General features: G+C 37.9%; 2 protein-coding genes across 3 annotated transcripts in view; both read right to left on the bottom strand.

Annotated features, from left to right (window-relative positions):
* The window catches only part of LOC108438299, a 250,795-nt gene that overhangs the window by 225,889 nt on the left and 4,223 nt on the right, over positions 1–20,683 (bottom strand). The window lies entirely within an intron of this gene.
* LOC108438301 (reticulocyte-binding protein 2 homolog a-like) lies at positions 3,460–14,889 on the bottom strand. The gene is made up of 4 exons (XM_037541773.1): positions 14,752–14,889; positions 14,174–14,226; positions 10,336–10,992; positions 3,460–7,866 (listed from the first exon to the last, which is right to left on the bottom strand). The coding sequence occupies exons 3-4, from the start codon at positions 10,811–10,813 to the stop codon at positions 5,993–5,995; spliced, it is 2,352 nt and encodes a 783-aa protein (XP_037397670.1). The 5' UTR covers positions 10,814–10,992; positions 14,174–14,226; positions 14,752–14,889; the 3' UTR covers positions 3,460–5,992.

Raw genomic sequence — 20,683 nt, forward strand, 5'->3', positions numbered from 1 at the left:
GTGTTGAGGAGGAATAGTGGATATATTGGGCAAAGAATGTTGGAGATGGAGCTGTCGGGTAGAAGGAGAAGAGGTAGACCTCAGTGAAGGTTTATGGATGTAGTAAAGATGGACTTGGAGATGGTTGGTGTGAAAGTAGAGGAGGCAATGGATAGGGCAAGATGGAGGCAGATGATCCGCTGTGGCGACCCCTAAAGGGAGCAGCCGAAAGAAGAAGAAGAAGTAATTATTATTATTATTATTATCATATAGAAACAGAATGGGACAAAACCAGCCATTAGGGGTGTACTTTGTGTACTTCTGTTGCCGGTCCCAAGCCCGGATAAATGGTGAGGGTTGCGTCAGGAAGGGTATCCGGCGTAAAACTTGTGCCAAAACTATCATGCGGATCACAAATATGGGACAAAGATTTAAAAATTCTTACATTAAATAAATTATTAGGGAAAACATCTTTTTAACATCAAATTGTTAGGAACTGAACAAAGTACCATCATAATTATGGTGTTGTAAAATTCTAATAAATATCAATGTCAGTGAGGTCGTACAGCCTAAATCACCTTATTAAATTTGGGCACACACATTTATGCGTTTTTGTGATCTTATTCTGAAACAAAAACAGTCACTTTTAAAAATGTAATGGGGCATAAAATGAACTCCATAACCTCAAATATGGTAATATTTAAATCTCTTTTGTTTTGGATTACTGAAGTGTTTTAGAGCTAAACGCCATATGAAGAGCAGAGCTAGACAGAGCTAAACTTTGGCAATCGTTTTTTAAAATTTAAGCAGTCATATGTCCTCTTAGGATGGTTTAATGGAAGCCCAATCCTGCCATTCAAAATAAAAAAAATTCAGGTACTAATTATTATTTTCTTCATTATTACATGAATTGCAATGCCATTATTCTGGGATTTTTTCTCATTATTTTAAGATGATTTAGGCTTTTGAGATGGGAAAATAAATACATAGAAATATTAATACATATAAATATAAATAATGAGAAAGTTCAATTAATAATGTATAAAATAGACATACTATAACATGGTGGTGTTTCCCTCTGCTGCTGTACATGTGGAGCAGCAGCTGCCTGACAGGGTTTTTAGTCTGTTACACAGGCTTCACATATACTTATTTAACTTCAGTAAAGCCCTGCTTGCCTGATCTGAGATAAAGATGTACATCCGTGTGTGGTGTGAGTGTCTCCAAGCTGGAAAGGGGTAAGCTTTTAAGCTTTTTGGCCAAAGGGAAAGCGATTCTAAACAATGTTAGCTAATGTTAGCTTGCAGATATAAGTTAGCAATAGCGTTAGCTGCTGTTAACATGCAGTACTAATGCCTGCCTAGATGCCATCAGTGTCAGCTTTAAGTTGTAATGAAGTACATAACTTATGTTACTTAACTTCTTATGGCAGCTCAAACTTTGGCTAGAAAAGGAACCAAAAATTAGCGGTGAGCTCCTTTGACGTGAGAGAACATGCTAAAGTTAGCTCTTGGCCAGCACGCAGCTCTGAATTTTCATTTTATTTACTGGTTCATTTCAGGCGTTAATTATAAAATGGCGTCATTTCACATATTATCACATCAGAAATAAGGTCATATGTTTAACGTATCACGCAAAAAAGCTTGTTTTACCTCATCTGTCACTGAAAACCTCCACCAGCAAACAATGAAAAATAGCAGCTTCGTTTAGAATGAGAACGTTTAGAGAGTCTCCAGACAGGCAGCTTACAATAGGCATTCTCTTCATTCTCCTCTGTGTATTTGCACTTTTATTACATTTAGCAGTAGTTGATGTTTTACATTTTCAGCAGGTTACATTGGCCCTCCACAGGGAAATAGACATTATTGTCGAAAATGTTACATACACGGGGTTAAATTTCAACAGTTATAGATGTGGGGAAGTAGAAAAACGCCAGAGACTAACGAAGAGACTAATGTTGGCTATTAATAGCTTAGATAGTTTAGTGGTGTCCATAGAAATTCTCTTTGTAACTGTAAGCTGCTTATGAAGTACAAATTCTAAAAATGAATGAAATAGTAAAGCATATTTGTTGAATCCTGTAAGATTTGTATCCTAAATCCTAAAATATGTGTATTTACACGTTTAAAACCCTAAAATATTTCTGATATGGAGAGCATTTTTTGAGGTGAAGGTTTAATTAGGTGTAAATGCCAGACAGCTTAGCAGAGAGAAAGTATAATGCACAAAACCAGAATAAGCCTCAAAATCCCAAATCTCCACCTTCAACATGAGATACACCCATGAACTGGACAGGATCTGTTTGTCCTTAATTGAGCGAAATTGAGAACTGAGGATATCATATATTATTTCATATTACAAAGGCGAAATTTAACCTAAATATAGGATTTTTTTTAGGAATCCTATCTTACAGCTTATTTTATCTCAGGTTAGGAAATCTTAACATACCCGATTGAAATTGACCATCAACTACCACGTCTGTTACACATCAACCAAAGGCATGTGCACAGCTGAAACATAAACGTTACTTAAAGCTGCCCATATCCACGTACAAATGGTCAAAACAAAACTAAAGTATGATAAACTGGAAGCTGTGAACATGGTGAGTGCCCCTGCTGTTTATCAGAGCATTGCGGTTTCAGTTTCGATTTCCCAAATGCTGCATGCTAAACACAAACTTGTTTGGCAATGTTTTTCATCTGTCTGAATGCTGAGTTGAACAATTTTGGCTTTTCTGTAAGTCTGTCTGCAAGTTTATCCACAAGAATTCAACATTCATAGAAATAAGAGAAAAGCTATCCCATACTAAGTTTTACTTCTAGCTAATTTACTAATAATTTGTTGTTAAGACCATTAAAGAATTATGTTTTGCAATTATGAGCTTGGCTCCTTTTTTGTACCACTGACTTCTAATATGTTGTTGGACTGTTAAACACCACAAAATTAAAATGAAAATTAAACTGCTGTTCAGATTGTCACATCCTGAGCTCCAACTGTTCCAGCTGTTGATGGAGAGTTAATTGTAAAATAGTTGATTCTTTTACTCTGAACGTTAGAGAGGACTCTTGGCCAATGACTCTGAAAGTTGATATGCTTAGAGTGTATTAAATGTATATATCATTGTTATTTTTTTATCATAGAAAAGGATCTGGGGGCTGTAGCCCAATGGCCTGGACTAACATTTTTCCATGCATCACTGAAAGCTTCAAACAGTTGAAAAACAATGTCAAGCAAGTTTGTATTTAATGAGAGAACAAAAATTCTCTATAAATCTATGGGCCTCAACTCTGAAATCTATAGATTAAAACCGTTGATGTAAAAAAATGCATGGGAGTGTAGTTTTAGCTTAAAACAGGCTTAGTTTATTGTAGACATACTTTGTTGAAGCACTTGTTTAAGTATTCTTCATAGTTTTAAAACAAAAAAAGAAAGAATAAAGAATTATTAAATATTGTGAATCATTTTATAAAATAAGCACAGTCCACTGCAAACATAATTTATTGAAGCACTGTTTCAACACAAAATTAATACTTAAGCATACTTTATCAAAGTACAGATTAAACACAGACATAATACTTGCTGCTACGACACACACACAACTTATGTAAAAAGAAACATTCAATATTTATCAATATTTTTACAATGATACTGATAAATGAGTTTTACAAAGGAGTTCTATGTGTTTCTAACCTCATATTTATAGTAAAGGGAATAAAATAATAATAAAGTAATTACCAGCAATGGAGTTTCTGGAGACCTTTGACTGTATCACAGAAACGTCCTCTTTCTGTCATAACTTAAGATCTGAGAGGTCAAATCTTAATTTAGGAATCCTATCTCACAGCATCTTAACTCAAGTTAGTAAATCTTAACCTATTCGATCAAAGTCAACAATCAACTGTCATGTCAAGTTAGCTAACCAGACAGTTAATGTTAGCTATCTATTAGCTATTCATATAAAAAGGTCAAACAGAACTGAAGGGCAATAAACTGAGCGTTAAGAATACCGTGACAGCGCTTTGTGCACCGCCACTCTCCAGTTTCAGTTTCGCAAATGCTTTAGCCGACCATGCTAACATTATTCCTCCTAATAAACAGACACATGTTCAGCTCTGTGTCCTCATTATTCATCAAAATCACTGTAATATTTTATCTGATAACTTTACATCAACATAACATACAAAGGTAAAGGAGAAGGTGGAGATTGTGCCTGCAGTACATGGGAAAAAATTATCTTTTTGGGTCTTGATTATATAAATATGAGAGGTAATACAAAGATGATAATACTTTAATACAATTATATAAAACACAGTAAAGAACATCGAGACTCAATGATTAGTAAAACAGGTGGATGATATTGCAAAAAATGTAGTTTTCATGATTTGTGATGTCATGATAGATACATTATTCTCTTTTTCTTTTTTGCTGCAGTTTTCCAATTAAACATTATTTCTAATCAAAATGCAGTTGGGAAGTGGTTTTAAAACACTGACAAATACAGAAAAACATATCGTGACATACTATTAGAAAATTCTCCTCAAAACAATAGTCATTGTCATATTGCTCAGCCCAAGTAAAACATGTAAAGCAGGGCACAGAACTGACACATAATTAACACATAAAAACACATTCCCATAAATAAGACATAATTATTTCATAATGGAAAAAAAAGTACAATAGTCTGTCCACTATTAATGTAGTGACCTCAGTAGTGATTAAGTAGTTTTATATATTTTGTGATATCCTGGAACAGAAAGCAAGACATGAAATGCTCATCTATGAATTTTAAAAGTAATACATACCATTTAAGAGTGGTTAAGTCTTTTACAAACTGAGCATGATTTATTTGGACAATTGAAAATTAATAAGACCATGTGTTTGATGATACCTTGTGATTTTTCAGATGGCAAAAATTAAACATGATATTCTTGGCCCTCAAACACAATGTGTGTGGGAGTCGAAGCTGAATAAAGGATATAAACAGAATTCCTTCACATCTATTTATGTACGATAACATCAACTATCGTCTACAGAGTGAGTAAACAATAGTGAAAATAAACAACAATCAAATGCTGGATTAGCCATGTTAGCTGAAGATGTTGAAACCATTTGCTACCAATAAAGTAGTAGGCAAAAAGGTAAACACATGCACGCATGCTAGAAGGGGACAGGCCTCGTAGTCATGGTCTGTAACACCACTGTACATATTTTTCATGTGAATTTGCCAACAGCTTTTGAGGGGGAACATAGAAACTGCACTCAGTGGCTGAGAACAGCACAAACTTTAAAGCATGAACTGCCTTTAGTGTAACATTTGTCAGCAGCTGTGAAATACTGACACATAGGTCCTTCCCCTCCTAATTGCACAAAGCTATTTTTCCTCTGCAATCGAAAATGAACTTGTTTTTGCTTCTAGTCTGAACACTAGGGGATCCTGCAAAAGCTCTTATTATTGGACTCAGTCTTTACTGTTACAATTGTTCTTTGGTGGAAATGGCTTAATTCAGCAGTGAGCAACTTCCAGCAGAAAAACGCAGAAACTGTGAAGAGGGCCTATCACGGTCATCTCTGATGACAACCAAAGAGACGAATGGACAACACAACAAAAAACAGCTTTTCTCAAACATCAAAAAGCATTAGAATCTCCAACAAGCAGCTCAAATGGGTAGAATTTCTAAAGTACAATAACATCACCTAATGTCTACAGAGTCACATTAACTGGGCTACAAACATTCAATCTTTGTGTAAGCGCTGAAAGTTTAGTGAAGTAATGAAGCTCTTTAAAGTAGCCCTGTGTATCTGTGACGAGCATCACATATTTGCACTTGGAGACATTCACCTCATTAGCTTTGTGCCTTGTGTGAGCTGCTTTCTAAAATCAGCTCAAATTGAGTCATGAGGATCCAAGCTATGAGGGGAAAGAGATCATAGTTCAAAGTTTTAGCTCCTGAATGAGATGTAGAAAGCCTCCTTACTCCTTTCACTTTTCAGAACATCCTTTCATATCAGATTTTCATTCATTTTTCACTACTTTATCTTTATTTGTTCTACAAACAAAATTAACAAATTGATGCAAACCTCTTTCGGCCTCGATCTCTGCACAGCTGTCTGCAAATCCTTTGTCTCTCGCTTCTTTTACCTTTTCATCAAGTTTGGCATGAAACTTCTCCTCTGCCTGTCTTCTTGCCGTTTGTTCAGTCTGTGTTTTAAGATACTCAATCTCTTTGGCGTGAATTTCTATAATTAATTCAAGGTTTTTCCTTTCAAATACATTCCATCTGCTCTCTACCTCTTTTCTCTCTTTTCTAAACGTCTCCATCTGCATCAGGAATTGTTCTTCTTTTTCCTTTCTGAGTTGCTGATCATTTTCTTTTCTTTCTTGCTCCTCTTTCTCTCTTTGTGCCTCCAATTGTTCCTTGATCTGTCTTATTTTTTCATTTGCCTCATTTTCTATTCTTTTCCTCTCTTGTTCTTCTTTCTCTTTTCTCTCATTTTCTTTTAAATCTCTCTCCTCCTTTTCTTTTTGCTTTTCCCATTCATACTGTTTTTGCTTTCTAGCCTGGTGTAAATACCAGGCTTCCTCCATTGATGCAATTGCTTCCTCCCAATGTTTCAGTTGTTTTTCTCTCCTCTTCTCCTCCTCCTCCATCCTCTTTATCCACTCTCTCTGCTGAGTTAACTGCAGCTCTTGTAGCTCCTTCTTTTCACTTTCCCCTGCATGCTGGATTTTCTCTTCCAGCTCATTTTGTCTTTTCTCCTCCTCTGCTGCCTTCTGTATATACTCCAGCTGTAACATTATTAGTCCTTCTCTTACTTTCTTCTCCATGTCTTCTCTTTCTTTCTCAAAGTTCTGTAGTTCCTCTTTTTGTTTCTTCTTCCATTCTTCTTCTTTCTTTCTTCTTTCCTCCTCCTCCTGATCTCTCTGTCTCTGATCTTCCTCTTTTTGTTTCTCCCACCGTTGTCTGTTCTCTTCTCTTTCTCTGTGAATCTCAGCCATCCACTCTTGCATCTTCTTCTTATCTTCCTCTCTTCTTTTATTTATGTCTTCTTTTTGTAACCTTTTCCTTTCAGTCACCTCAATTTTTAACTGCAGCTCTTTTTGTCTTCTTGCTTTTCTTTCTTTTTCTTTCTGTATCTCTATTCCTTCTCCTTTGCTATTCTCTGCTTTTATCATTTCAGCTTTATATTTGGCTTCCAGTTTTTCTTTCTCTCGTTGTATGGCCTCCTCTTTTTCCTTCAGTATTCTCTGCTGTTGTGTTAGTATCTCTTTCTCTACCTGCTGGAACATGTCATTAGTGTAGCAGCTCCCTCCATTCACTGTCACCATGGAGTCGATCTTCTCCAGTAGATCAATGACCTGGGTGGAGCTGCTTTTATTACTGTTGTTGAGCACATGATATCTGTTACCAAAGTCAAGCAGAAATCTCTTCATGGTTGGTCCACACTTCTCTATGTACTGTTCAATTGTGTTTCCTTTTAGCAAATCTCCTTTACTGAAGACCACTATAGTGTACATTTTGTATTTCTCACCAAAAGTATCCTTGATCATATTCACTGTGTCTTGCTCCTCTTGTCTGAAGAACTGCCCGATGCTCAGCACCAGCAGGAACACATGTGGACCTGGAGCTGCCATGGAGATGCACTTAGTGATCTCTTTAGTGACCTCCACATTAGGAACATTAGTATCAAACAGCCCTGGAGTGTCAATCACAGTAATCTGCCTCCCATTTATGTCAACTGAATCTTTCTGACACACAACAGTAACTGATCCACCAATATCTTCCTTAAACATGTCCTTCCCCAAGATGGTGTTTCCTGTTGCACTCTTCCCAACTCCGGTCTTCCCCAGCAGAACAATCCGCAATGCCTCAGGGCTTTTTGATGAACCTATTCAAGGGAAATCATTGAACTCTCAATTATCCCAGATTTGTGCCTTTTGGTTAGGCAGTCAAGTTTGTTACAAACTTTTAAGACACACAATCACTAAACTAAATCCTTTTATTTAACTTTTAAAACTAAATTTTTGTATCTTTTTGATATTAGGGTTTTAGTTTATTTCATTAATAATTAATTTATTTCTGTAAAGGGGCAGAAACAGAAATAGATTTCAACATTTAACCAGACCTGTCTCTCCATCCCCATAGTCCTACCAAATGAACTAGCCCTTTCTAACCATCATCCACATAACTGTACCAATGAACCAGTAATGTCTCCTTATCATGACCATGGCCCGATCAATGAACAAGACCTATCTCCACAACTCCATACTCACCAATAAACCAACTCTGTTTCTATATTCCCATACACCTACCAAAAAACAAATCATTTTTGCCAATCCTCATACCCCTACCAATGAACCAGCTCTGGCTCCTCATGATCCCCATATCGCATACCAAAGACCCAGCCCTGTCTGCCCAGTATCCTCATACCTCTGCCAAATGAACCAGGCCTGTCTCCCCATTATCCCCATATCCCTACAAATGAACCAGCCCTATCTTCCCAGTATCCACATATCCCTACAAATGAACCAGCCCTGTCTGCCCAGTATCTCCATACCCCTACCAATGATCCAGCCCTGTCTATTAATTATCCCCATTCCCCGAACAATGAACCAGCCCTCTCTTCCCATCATCTCCATTGCCCTACCAATGTACCAGCTTTCTCCTCTGTCCCATATCCCTAACAAAGCACCTTTTTCCTTATCCCCATACCCCTACCAATGAACCAGCACTGTCTCCTCAACTCCATACCTCAACCAATTAACCAGCCCTGTCTCTGTTTCCCCATACCCCAACGAATGAACTAGGCCTGTCTCCCCATCCCCATAAACCAGCCCTGTCTCCACATCCCCATACCCCTACCAATAAACCACCTGTCTCCACATCCCCATACCCCTACTAATCAACCAGCCGTCTTCCCTTCCCCATATACCTACCAATAAACCAGTCCTATCTCCCTATCCGCATAGCCCTACCAATGAAACACACCTGTGTCCCGATGATCCCCATATCCCTACCAGTGAACCATACCTCTCTCCCCATCCCCACGTCCCATTAAACCAACCTGTCTCTCTTTACCTGTCTCCATCACTATACCAATAAATCAACTCTATCCACCAATCCACATCCCCCTGATGAACCAGTCCCTTTCCTTTTACAAATGCCGCAGAGCTGTTTCCTTATCCCCACATCCTTACCAATGAACCAGTCCTGTCTCCCCATCCCCTATAACTACACCAATTAACCAGCCCTGTCTGCCCATACCCATAACACTGAACCAACTGTCTCCCTATCCCCTGAACTATCCCCTGAACTATCTCTGTCACACCATCTCCACACCCCTACCAAAGAATCAGCCTTACTTACAATTTAAGAAGGAAGTGTGCAGCATTTTGTTGAATGACATGTCATTTGGCATAATTGCAGGTGGTCCATGGGAATCTCTTTTTTTAAATTATTTTAACAAAAACAAAAATCATTAAATCCTTTTTAGAATGATAAGAATTCAAGAATGCAAGTGAACTGTAATTCCTTTTCCACAGCTCACTTTTACATATAGCTAAGTGTTGCACAAATTTTACAGTTTTCAGTATATTGAGTGATTAGCATACTAATGTTAGCTAATTTTGAAACCTCAGGCTATTTTTTGTAATTATCCAATAATTTACAACATTAACTAAAGTGTATCAGTGTTGCATCAATTTGTGAATTCCATGGTGTGCACAATATTGCGTCCGCAGAGTGCTATATTTTCAGGATTGGCATGGCCTGTGGTGGCGGGGCCCAATGTGATATCTTTTCATGGGGCCCCCATATCCCTGGCAGTGGTCCTACAGTTCAAAGTAGAGTTTTAAATCACAGCTTTCTGTTTTTATTTCCAATTTACCTACTCTTCCAGCTGTTTTTCAAATTGGGTTTGTATTTGTAGGGTTTTTTCTAAGAGTATTTTATTTTTTTGTAAACTAATAACTTCAGCATAATCAACCCTGATACTGATCCATCCTGTTAGCTGTCATCTTACAGTTTATTCAAAGGTGTTTAAAGTGTGCAACAAAATCTGTGATTAGGTTAGCTAAGGTTTAGATAAGTTTATGTAGCTAATGACTGAGCAATAATTTGTAAGACTGTGAAGACTGTGTTTTTGAAAATGCAATAGAATCACACTTTAATAACCAAATGAATAACAAAAACTGTTACATTTTAATATATATACATGTATTAATTCAGAGTAATTAACATTATGGTATAAAAACAACTATTTCTTCTTTCTTTCTTTGGTTATTGATCTATTACCATCAAACAATTCTGCTGCAGATTATATACTATACTAACTATAACAAAAAGTAAAACATCTTACCTTGCACTTGACTTGAGCTTGTCAGTGTGAAATCGCTGACTTTATGTCGTAGATTTTTAATCTCTCTTTTGTATTTCAGCTGTGTTTCAACCTGGGCCTCTACATACATGTCCATGGTATACAGGCTCCCTCTGCTCTCTTTATGAAGTACCTTCAAACATTTAATCAGCTGTGTTGCATCTGTTTTGCTGTCAACGAATCTGTATCGTCTGCCAAAACCCTTTATTACTGTCTTAACATCATCATCTAGTTCTTTGCTCCGAGATTGCCGACTGATCAGGACTATAGTGTTCTTGTTGAGTCTTGAGCTGAAGATTCTCTGGATCATCTCCATTTCTCCCTTGTCTTCATCAGTGAGGCCATCTTCAGAAATGACTATGAAAAAGGCATGAACTCCAGGATCACAGACAGAGACACAGTGGAAAGCCTTCTGCATCACTTCCTCCTCTGAGAACTGAGTATTGTAGAGAGCTGGCATCTCCACCAGAGTGACCAGACGTCCACACACTTCTCTCTCCCTCCTCACACACACTGAGCTAGTCTGTTTCACCCTCTGGTGAGGTGTTGAGAACTTTTTACCAAGTAGAATTTTAGATATTGAAGTCTTTGCTTTGTGTTCCCTCCCAAGCAGGACTACGTTTGACCTTTGTTTAGATGCTAAAAGAAAAAGAAAGAAAAAAATATATATACAATTTTGTCAACATCTAACAAACTAACAATAACATTTGGAAAAAGAATATGATGACAAACAAGAAATACAGGCAAGTTAATTGTGACTGAAATCTAATAAGTCTGCAAATATTGCTTCATTAAAAGTTGCTTTTAGATGTCAGTTTAGATGCACAGGCTTCAAGTAGCCCATCATTTTCAGCGGGACAGTGATTGAAAGCTTGAGGCCAGTGCTAACCTGAAGTAGCTTAGGAAAAATAAAGTTCATGAGTGGCACAGTAAAAGCCCTGAAAGTCTTTGAGAACGTTGGGGAAACCCTGGCCAGAGAACTACAGAGTTAATGTGTCGGAACATATACATTTATAAGCCAATCTGCTCATGTATTGTATATATAAAAAAGTCATACATACAGTCAATTTTTTTTTTTATGATTACAAATTTAATAGTTTTTTGTAAATAGTTGGGGCAGTATGTGCAATCATGGGTATCACCTGGCCAGTTTAAGGAGGCTTCAAATTAAATGTTATTTAAAATAAATTCTAAAATAAATATACATTACTAGTTCAAATTTTCTATAGTTATTCTCTTTCACAATATATATAGCGATAGCAGGGTGTGATCTGCGGGTTGATCTCTAATGCAGCACTACCGCTGCCAGAGATTTACTATGGTAACTTGATAAGTAGAACCCCCAGGCTCAGCCAATCATAACAGACCTTATAAGTTGTATGACAAATTTATTTGATTAATTCTTGCGTTCTTTGGATACTTATGGAAGTATCAATCAATAAAGAAAACATAATCAGTAAAATATGACCTGTTAAAGGTTACGCATGTGTCTTATATGCTCACTCTGAAATGTTAAACTTTACTTTAAAAATAATATTATACATTTTTAACAGGACATTCAACAAGAGTTCAGATGATAGATTATTCTCCTGCATTTCAGATATCCATAAGAAAATATGCAAAAAGTAGATCTTGTTGCTCTTAATTGGGTCATTTCTCTTATGTGTTCTGTGAAATTTTCACTAATGTAAAACTACCTGCAGCTAAGTCTTGATGGAAACTATGAACACAGATTTCTGGACAGCAGCTAGACAAATATGCTTATTTATCATTTAATTACTTATTTATAATTTAATTGCTTGAGAGTATTTGCTCTTGAGTTACTGCTGCTTCTGAAAACAAACAAGATTAATTAATTATTTTATGTATTTCTGCAGCTACTCTCTTAAACAGCTTCGGTTTAAATTAATTTTTGAACATTTTACATTTTTCCTTTCATTCAGGGCAGCACAGCCTTGCGTGGCAATCAGTGTTCATAATTTGTGTTTATTATGACATAATTTACTGTTATATGTAAAAAAAACGTAAATCCAAAATACTCTAATCTTTATGAACAATAATTTCTTTGTAAAATACAAACAATTGATTTTCACTAGATGAAATGAGCATTGTTGTCTGACACCTACAGACATAATGTGTGTATACAGCTACAGTCTAAGATGTTTCCATAGTGTTCATCCACATGTTTACAAAATTTCACTAATACCTACAAAGGACAAGCAAACTTTGAAAAAGAAAAAACAAAACATCTGACCTAAAGTTCACAATGACACAACTAACCAATTAATGATTAATGAGAAACTGCTAAATTGTTCTAGCTACAAAGCACCAGCATAGCTGAACTAAGAAGCTAATAATTATGATGTATTCAGGCCAAGCAAGCTATGAAAGCTAGTGAAAGGGCTGCACGGTCATGTTTCTGTTCTGTCCTACATACGCAAACATACCTAAGATCATAGAATCCCTGTTTTTTTATTTAGTCATTATTAAAGTCCCCCTAAAATTGAAACCATAATAACATAATCCTGCTGAATTATAATAATGCTGAATTAAAAAGGCCTTAATCTTAATAAACCACTACAAAAAGTATATAGAAGCATTTCTAAAGCTTTGTTTTTATATTGCTGAATGGTCTGATTATACAGACTGGAAATGCACACATCACCCTGTCTTTCAAACATACCTTTGCCCCACTAATCTGAAATGCTATTGCTACATTTCTGACCTGTCTAAAACCTAATCTGATATGCTATATGCTACCTTTGGTACAACAAAACATCTTGAGTTAACTCTGGTGAAACTCAACCCTACGTGTTTGAAGAGACTGCCAGTGCTAAATTAGCTATCAGGCTTCAGTAGACTAAAGCTGGCTGTGGTACAAGTGTTAGATAAGCCAGCATGCAGTGGCGTGCACAAACGCTGGCGAGGGCAGGGCTGAGGTGTTAGAAAAAGGCATTTTGAGGGGGGAAACCTTTTTCAGTATATGAATTTTTTTTTTACAGAGAAAGTTATTGTAATATTGAGTTTTCTACATACATATCTGATTTTAATTATACAATAATAATCATATTTTGCTCATCAGAAAATATTATTATCATTATTATTATTAGCATCATCATCATCATCATCATCATCATCAATCTTCATATTTTTGCAGCCAGCTTGTAAAACAGGTCAGCAACTTTTCTTTTTAAGGTTCCATTTTCTGTCAATGGTTTGACCTTGATTTGATGTAAGATGTCTGATTATGGTGGGAGTTTGTTTAACCAGAAACGCCTTGTCACCACAACAAATCTGAAGTTCTTCTTCCTCTCAATTTGTTACAGGAATTTTCAGTTACTTTTGCATTTACAGCATTTAGCAGATGCTCTTATCCACAGTGACTTACAAAAGGTGCTTTGCTGTCCACTCAGAGACAGTATCGTTGCTAGTTACAAACAGGTTAGAGAAATAGTGCAGCAGTTAGATCCTGGGGCCTGTACAGTCGCCAGAATGTAACAGCTATAATCTCACACAAAATGAAAATAAATGAAATTTAAGCTACAGTTACAGTAAGTTTTGAAGTTGTTGCTGACTCTGCTGTGCGGGCTGTATGAAAACAGCAGACAAAAAAGTTCAGGCACAAAAACATCAGCACTGTAAAAAAGCTCAAAACCAAAAGTACAGTAAACGCCACTTAGTAAATCCCTAGTCAGGGGTGGTTTCTGCACTTGGGAAGCACATTTTGAAATAGAATCTGAACGCGGAAAGACTGTGATACTGTCTGAAATTCAGACAGAGGGATTTACATCATCAGCAATTTTAGAGCAGACTTGCTTACCAAGACTAGGGAAGTCGAATAGATGAATGTTAAGAAGACCAACTGAGGATGACCTGAGGATGGGGTTATAAGAAAGAAGCAGGTTAGATAATTAAGAACATGCAAGGTTATTGAGTGGGTTGTAAATGAGAGAGAGAACCTCAAAATTAGTGTGATATTCTGCAGGGAGGCGGTGGAGGTTTTGGAGAACAGGTGTAATATCATGCTAAAACTGTGTATCAAATTAAATGAAGAACAACTGCATGCAACACAGGTCTTACAGTTGTGGAACAGCCTGAAGAAGAAAGTATAAAAACTGGCAGGGGACTCTTTTTACTCCTTTTTAGCACTGATAAGATCTCAGACCAACTCATTTTGTGTGTGTGTGTGTAAAACTGTTTTAGATACTTAAGGAAACTATACACGTATAATTATCATTTACTATTTACTAAGTTCCGAGATTGATTTCTTTTTTAATTTTACCAATATACAGTATGTAATTAAACAACAGAAGTCCAAATACAAATTTTTATGGAAGCCCTGGAGTGACAGTTTAGGTGGATGAAGTAGCCACAATAGAGTAATAAATTCTTACTTACCACTGAAATATTTAGTCATATTAGGCAAAAGAGTTCTACTTTTCTTCTGCTTAGGCAGATCATCTTCAAACCATAGCTGTTCTGTTTGATATCTATTTGAACGCAGTTGTGTCTCTTTATGTTCTTCCAGTTCTGTTAAGTCACACTCTTGTTGTTCTTCTGCTTCTTCTTGCGTTAGGCCTTCTCTATAATAAAGCTCTTCCACTTCTGTTTTTCGTTCAGACACTTTCCGTTGCAAAGAAAGTGGAGCCTCCTTAAACTCTTCACAGAGAAAGCTCCCTCTGTTCTCTTCAACTATCCTTTCTATCATTTCCACAAAAGAAGCACGACAACACTTACTCCACTCTAAATGTCTGTTCCTGTATTTTGTAATTAGTCTCTGTATGATGTTCTCCTGAACTGGACCTGCACTGGCTCCAGTTTCTTTGTTCTGTGTTGTCAGCACCAGGGTATATTTATGGGCCTCCTCAGACAGAGAGCTGAGGATGTGATCCATTCGGCTGTTGTCTTTCTCAGTGAAGTCGTCTGGCTGTAGAACCAGCACAACACCATGAGGTCCAGGAGAACATAGAGACATGCATTCTTTAATCCGCACTGTGATCTGATGCACAGACAGGTCAGGATCAAACAGGTGAGGAGTGTTGATGAGGGTGATGTATCTTCCCTCCACCTTTCCTCTGGCTCTCTCACTGTGCTGCTCTATTGAAGGAGGAGGAGCTTCATCATCAAACGCATGTCTGTTCAGGATGGAGTTTCCTGCTCTGCTGATCTCTGAGCTGTTCTTGCCCAGCAGAATAATCCTCAGCTCAGACACTAGACAATGAAGTAGAGCACATACAAAGTACATTATTACGTGCATTAAACATGGATCTTTATTCGGTAGCAAATAAAGGAAAAAAGAGACTTGCTTAAATATGTAGAAATAACACTAGTATTATTTTAAGGGCTGAGAATATTTAGGCACCTCACGTTTTGATTTGATTATGATTCAGAGGGCTGAGATGCGATTATAAAATGAATATCATTGCATCTTACATTTACAGCATTTAGCAGACGCTCTTATCCAGAACGACTTACAAGAAGTGTTTTGTCTATCTAGAGAAAGTATCTTTGCTAGTTACCAATAGCTTAGAGATCAATATCTTGATGCATCTATATAAGATTTCTATTTTCTCATTGTGTGAGCCATTAGGGGTGTACTTTGTGTACTTCTGGTGCCGGTCCCAAGCCTGGATGAATGGCGAGGGTTTCAAAACTATCATGCGGATCACAAACATGATTGCCATACCGGATCGGTCGAGGCCCGGGTTAACAACGACCGCCTCCGGTGCTGTTGACCAGCAGGGTGGCGGTGGAAATTGGACTACTGTAGGTCGAAGACCATCAAAGAGGAGAGAAGGAAGGCGGGTTAGAAGGCAGCGACAGAGAAGGAAAGGCAGGAGTGTGGAGGTTAGAGTAGGGACTCTGAACATAGGGACAATGACTGGTAAAGGCAGAGAGCTTGCAAACATGATGGAGAGAAGGAAGGTAGATATTCTGTGTGTCCAGGAGACCACATGGAAAGGAAGCAAGGCCAGGAACATTGGAGGTGGATTCAAACTGTTCTATCATGGTGTAGAGAGGAAGAGAAATGGAGTAGGGATAATCCTAAAGGAACAGCTTGTGAAAAGTGTTCTGGATGTAAAGAGAGTGTCAGACAGGATCATGAGCCTGAAGTTGGAGGTTGATGGTGTAATTTTGAATGTGGTCAGTTCATATGCACCACAGGTTGAATTTTGGAGTAAGATGGATGAAGTGGTAGATGGGGTCCCTAGAGAGGAGAGATTAGTGATTGGTGCAGACTTCAATGGACATGTTGGTGAAGGAAACAGAGGGGATGAAGAGGTGCTGGGTATGTATGGTGTGAAAGACAGAAATGCGGAAGGTCAGATGGTTGTAGATTTTGCAAAGAGAATGGAAATGGCTGTGGTGAACAGGTATTTCCATAAGAGGGAAGAACACAGGGTGACATACAAGAGTGGAGGGAGGTGCACACAGGTGGATTATATCCTTAGCAGGAGATGCCACTTAAAGGAGATTGGAGATTGTAAAGTGGTGCAAGGGGAAAGTGTAGCAAGGCAGCATAGGGTCGTTGTCTGTAGAATGAGATTAGAAACAAAGAAGAGGAATAGAGTGAAGACAGAGCCAAAGATTAGATGGTGGAAGCTGAAGGAGGAGGATGGTTGCAGGCAGTTCAGGGAAAAATTGCAACAGGCCCTTGGGGGCAGTGAGGAGCTACCTGAGGACTGGGAAACTACAGCTAAGGTGGTGAGAGAAACTGGCAAGAATGTGTTGGGTGTTTCATCTGGTCAGAAAGTTGGTGGTGGAATGAGGAAGTCCAGGAGTGTATTCAGAAGAAGAAGGCAGCTAAGAAAAAGTGGGATAACCAGAGAGATGAAGGAAGTAGGCAGGAGTACTGTGAGGCTAGTTGCATAGCAAAAAGAATGGTGGCAAAGGCAAAGGCTCAGGTCCTATGATGAGCTGTATGAGAGGCTGGACAGTAAAGAAGGAGTAAAGGACTTGTATCGTTTGGCTAAACAGAGAGATAGAGCTGGAAAGGATGTACAGCAGGTTAGGCTGATAAAGGATAGAGAGGGAAATGAACTAGTGAGTAAACAGAGTGTTGAGTACATGGAAGGAGTACTTTGAAGAACTAATGAATGAGGAAATTAAGAGAGAGGAGGACAACGGGGGAAGAGATAGTGGATCAGGAAGTGCAGAGAATTAGTATGGTGGAAGTGAGGACAGCTTTAAAAAGGATGAAGAATGGAAAGGCAGATCCAGATGACATACCTGTGGAGGTATGGAGATGTTTAGGAGAGAAAGCAGTGGACTTTTTAACCAGGTTGTTTAACAAAATCCTGGAAAGTGAGAGGATGCCTGATGAGTGGAGAAGTATTGGTCCCCATTTTTAAGAACAAGGGTGATGTGCAGAGCTGCAGTAACTACAGAGGTATAAAGTTGATTAGCCACACCATGAAGGTATGGGAAAAAGTTGTTGAAGCAAGGCTAAGGCGAGACGTCCAGATCAGTGAGCAGCAGTTTGGTTTTATGCCCAGAAAGAGTACCACAGATGCAATTTTTGCGTTGAGAGTGTTGGTAGAGAAGTACAGAGAAGGTCAGAAGGAGATACATTGTGCCTTTGTGGATCTAGAGAAGGCATATGATAGGGTGCCAAAAAAGGAACTGTGTACTGTATGAGGAAGTCAGGTGTAGCTGAAAAGTATGTTAGGGTGATGCAGGACATGTATGAGGATAGTGAGACAGTTCTGAGGTGTGCATTTGGAGTGACAAATGGTTTCAAGGTGAAGGTAGGGTTACATCAGGGATCAGCTTTGAGCCCTTTCTTGTTTGCAATGGTGATGAACAGGTTGACAGATGAGGTCAGGCAGGAGGCTCCATGGAGCATGATGTTTGCAGATGACATTGTAATCTGTGGTGAGAGTAGAGAGCAGGTGGAAGAGAATCTGGAGAGGTGGAGGTTTGCACTGGAGAGGAGAGGAATGAAGGTCAGTAGAGATAAGACGGAATACATGTGTGTGAATGAGAGGGAGGCAGGTGGAAAGGTGAAGATGCAAGGAGTAGAGTTCGTAAAGGTGGATGACTTCAAATATCTTGGGTCAACCATCCAGAGCAATGGACAGTGCAAAAAAGAGGTGAGGAAGAGGGTGCAGGCAGGATGGAGTGGGTGGAGATGGATGTCAGGGCTGATGTGTGACAGACAGATAGCAGCAAGAGTGAAAAAGACGGTTAACAAGACAGTAGTGCATCCTGCTATGATGTATGTTTTGGAGACTGTGGCTCTGTCTAAAAGACAGGAGGCTGAGCTGGAGGTGGCAGAGATGAAGATGCTGAGATTTTCGTTGGGAGTGACAAGGCTGGACAAGATTAGATATGAGCAGATCAGAGGGACAGTGAAGGTGGAGCAGTTTGGAGATAAAGCCAGAGAGGCCAGGTTGAGATGGTTTGGACATGTGTTGAGGAGGAATAGTGGATATATTGGGCAAAGAATGTTGGAGATGGAGCTGCCAGGTAGAATGAGAAGAGGTAGACCTCAGAGAAGGTTTATGGATGTAGTGAAGGTGGACATGGAGATGGTTGGTGTGAAAGTAGAGAAGGCAATGGATAGGGCAAGATGGAGGCAGATGATCCGCTGTGGCGACCCCTAAAGGGAGCAGCCGAAAGAAGAAGAAGAAGAAGAAAAAGAAGAAGTTGAGGTCTACCTATGATGTCAATTACAGGCCTCTCTCATCTTTTTAAGTGGGAGAACTTGCACAGTTGGTGACTGACTAAATACTTTTTTCTTAATTTTGTGACAGCCCAAATGCAAACTAACGCTGGTATATTCCTCATTTGTTTGGATACAAACAAATAGTTATTTGAATTTTGAATCATTTATTTAGTTTCATGACATTTAACTACAAACATGGGACAGTGTGTAAAATGCAATGAAAACAAGAATCTGAGATTTGTTAATGTTCATGAACCTATATTTACCTGGTAAAAGTACAAAGAAAATACTTCCAATATTTTTACTGACCAACTTAATAAATTTTTTTTGTATAAATAAATGTAGAATTTGATGCCTGGAACCCTCTAAAAAAAACCCTCTGTTGACTGCATCAATTTATTTCCAAAGTACTCCCAAGCTCACGTGGCTATATTTAACACATCAGCAGGAGTTTATCATGCAATGCCATCTGAGGGCTCGAAGGTCACTCACTTTGAATAATGGTTTCTGGATCTGACCACACATGGTCTGAGAATTCTCTGGATTCCCTGAATCTTTTCAAAATATTATACATGATAGATTGTGACAGACCCAAATTCTATGTTTAGAAATGTTATTTATTGTTTGTGTTACATGTGTAACTTGAAATAATCTATAAACTTTTAACTTTTATTTTTCAATACATAATTTGTTTATAATTACAAAATACAATCAAGTCCGTCAGTTAAACAAAGATTCAGGAGAATCAACAAATCTCATTTTTAAAAATGTCTCGAATTTTCCAGAAATAATGTTACACTAGTGTTTAAAGCTCAAAAAAATTTTGTTTCAAAATTACTAGTTCTATTTTTGGAAAAAATGGTCAAGAATTTTTAGTTAAATTTAATACAAAATGCTATGAAATTTAAATTGAAAGGTTTTGTGTACATAAGATGATTTCATTTGACATGTAGTGTTGAAGGCACTTGTCTACTGTAATGTAAATGGTTGTGTAGCTTCTACAATAAAAACAAAATGTCCATATAATCTTTTATATAGGTCTACTTAAAGTTCATATACAGTTTTAACAATCATTTGACATCATCTCCTAGTTTTGGATCGGGCTTAGAGGCGGCCTGATCAATGGCTGACGCTTTCCTCTACAAATCACTCAACTTACAGGACGCATTCACAGAAAGCCTGGTGCTCTTTAATCAAGCTTCTCACAGGTGAGAAAAGTCACTATTTACACACACAGCACTGCCTAGTTCAACTATATGGATGAACATTAAACATATATTGGTTAAACCCACATGTGCCAGGGCCAAGATTTTCTGCCTTGTTTTTATGCTTGTGAAACAAACGGTTCCAGTGTGTGGTTTCCTTAAATCTGGTCCTAAATGGACCAAAACATTGAATTGTCTTGGTCTAGCAGCCCTGATTAAACTACTCCTGTCTAATCCTCTGACTGTCATGTGGTAAATCAGTTATGAACAAGAGAAACAAAGTGCTGTAAATAATAAAAACATCTTCACTATCAAACCAATGCATCAGTCAAACATCCTGAAATAATAGTATTGTAATAATGAATAGTAAAACTGAAGTTATAACATCAATATCTATAATAGATACTTTAAATACATGACAAAGATAACCAAGTACACACAAAAAGCTGTTTTTAAA

The sequence above is a fragment of the Pygocentrus nattereri genome, chromosome 1 (assembly GCF_015220715.1).
Source record: "Pygocentrus nattereri isolate fPygNat1 chromosome 1, fPygNat1.pri, whole genome shotgun sequence".
Classification (NCBI taxonomy): Eukaryota; Metazoa; Chordata; class Actinopteri; order Characiformes; family Serrasalmidae; genus Pygocentrus; species Pygocentrus nattereri.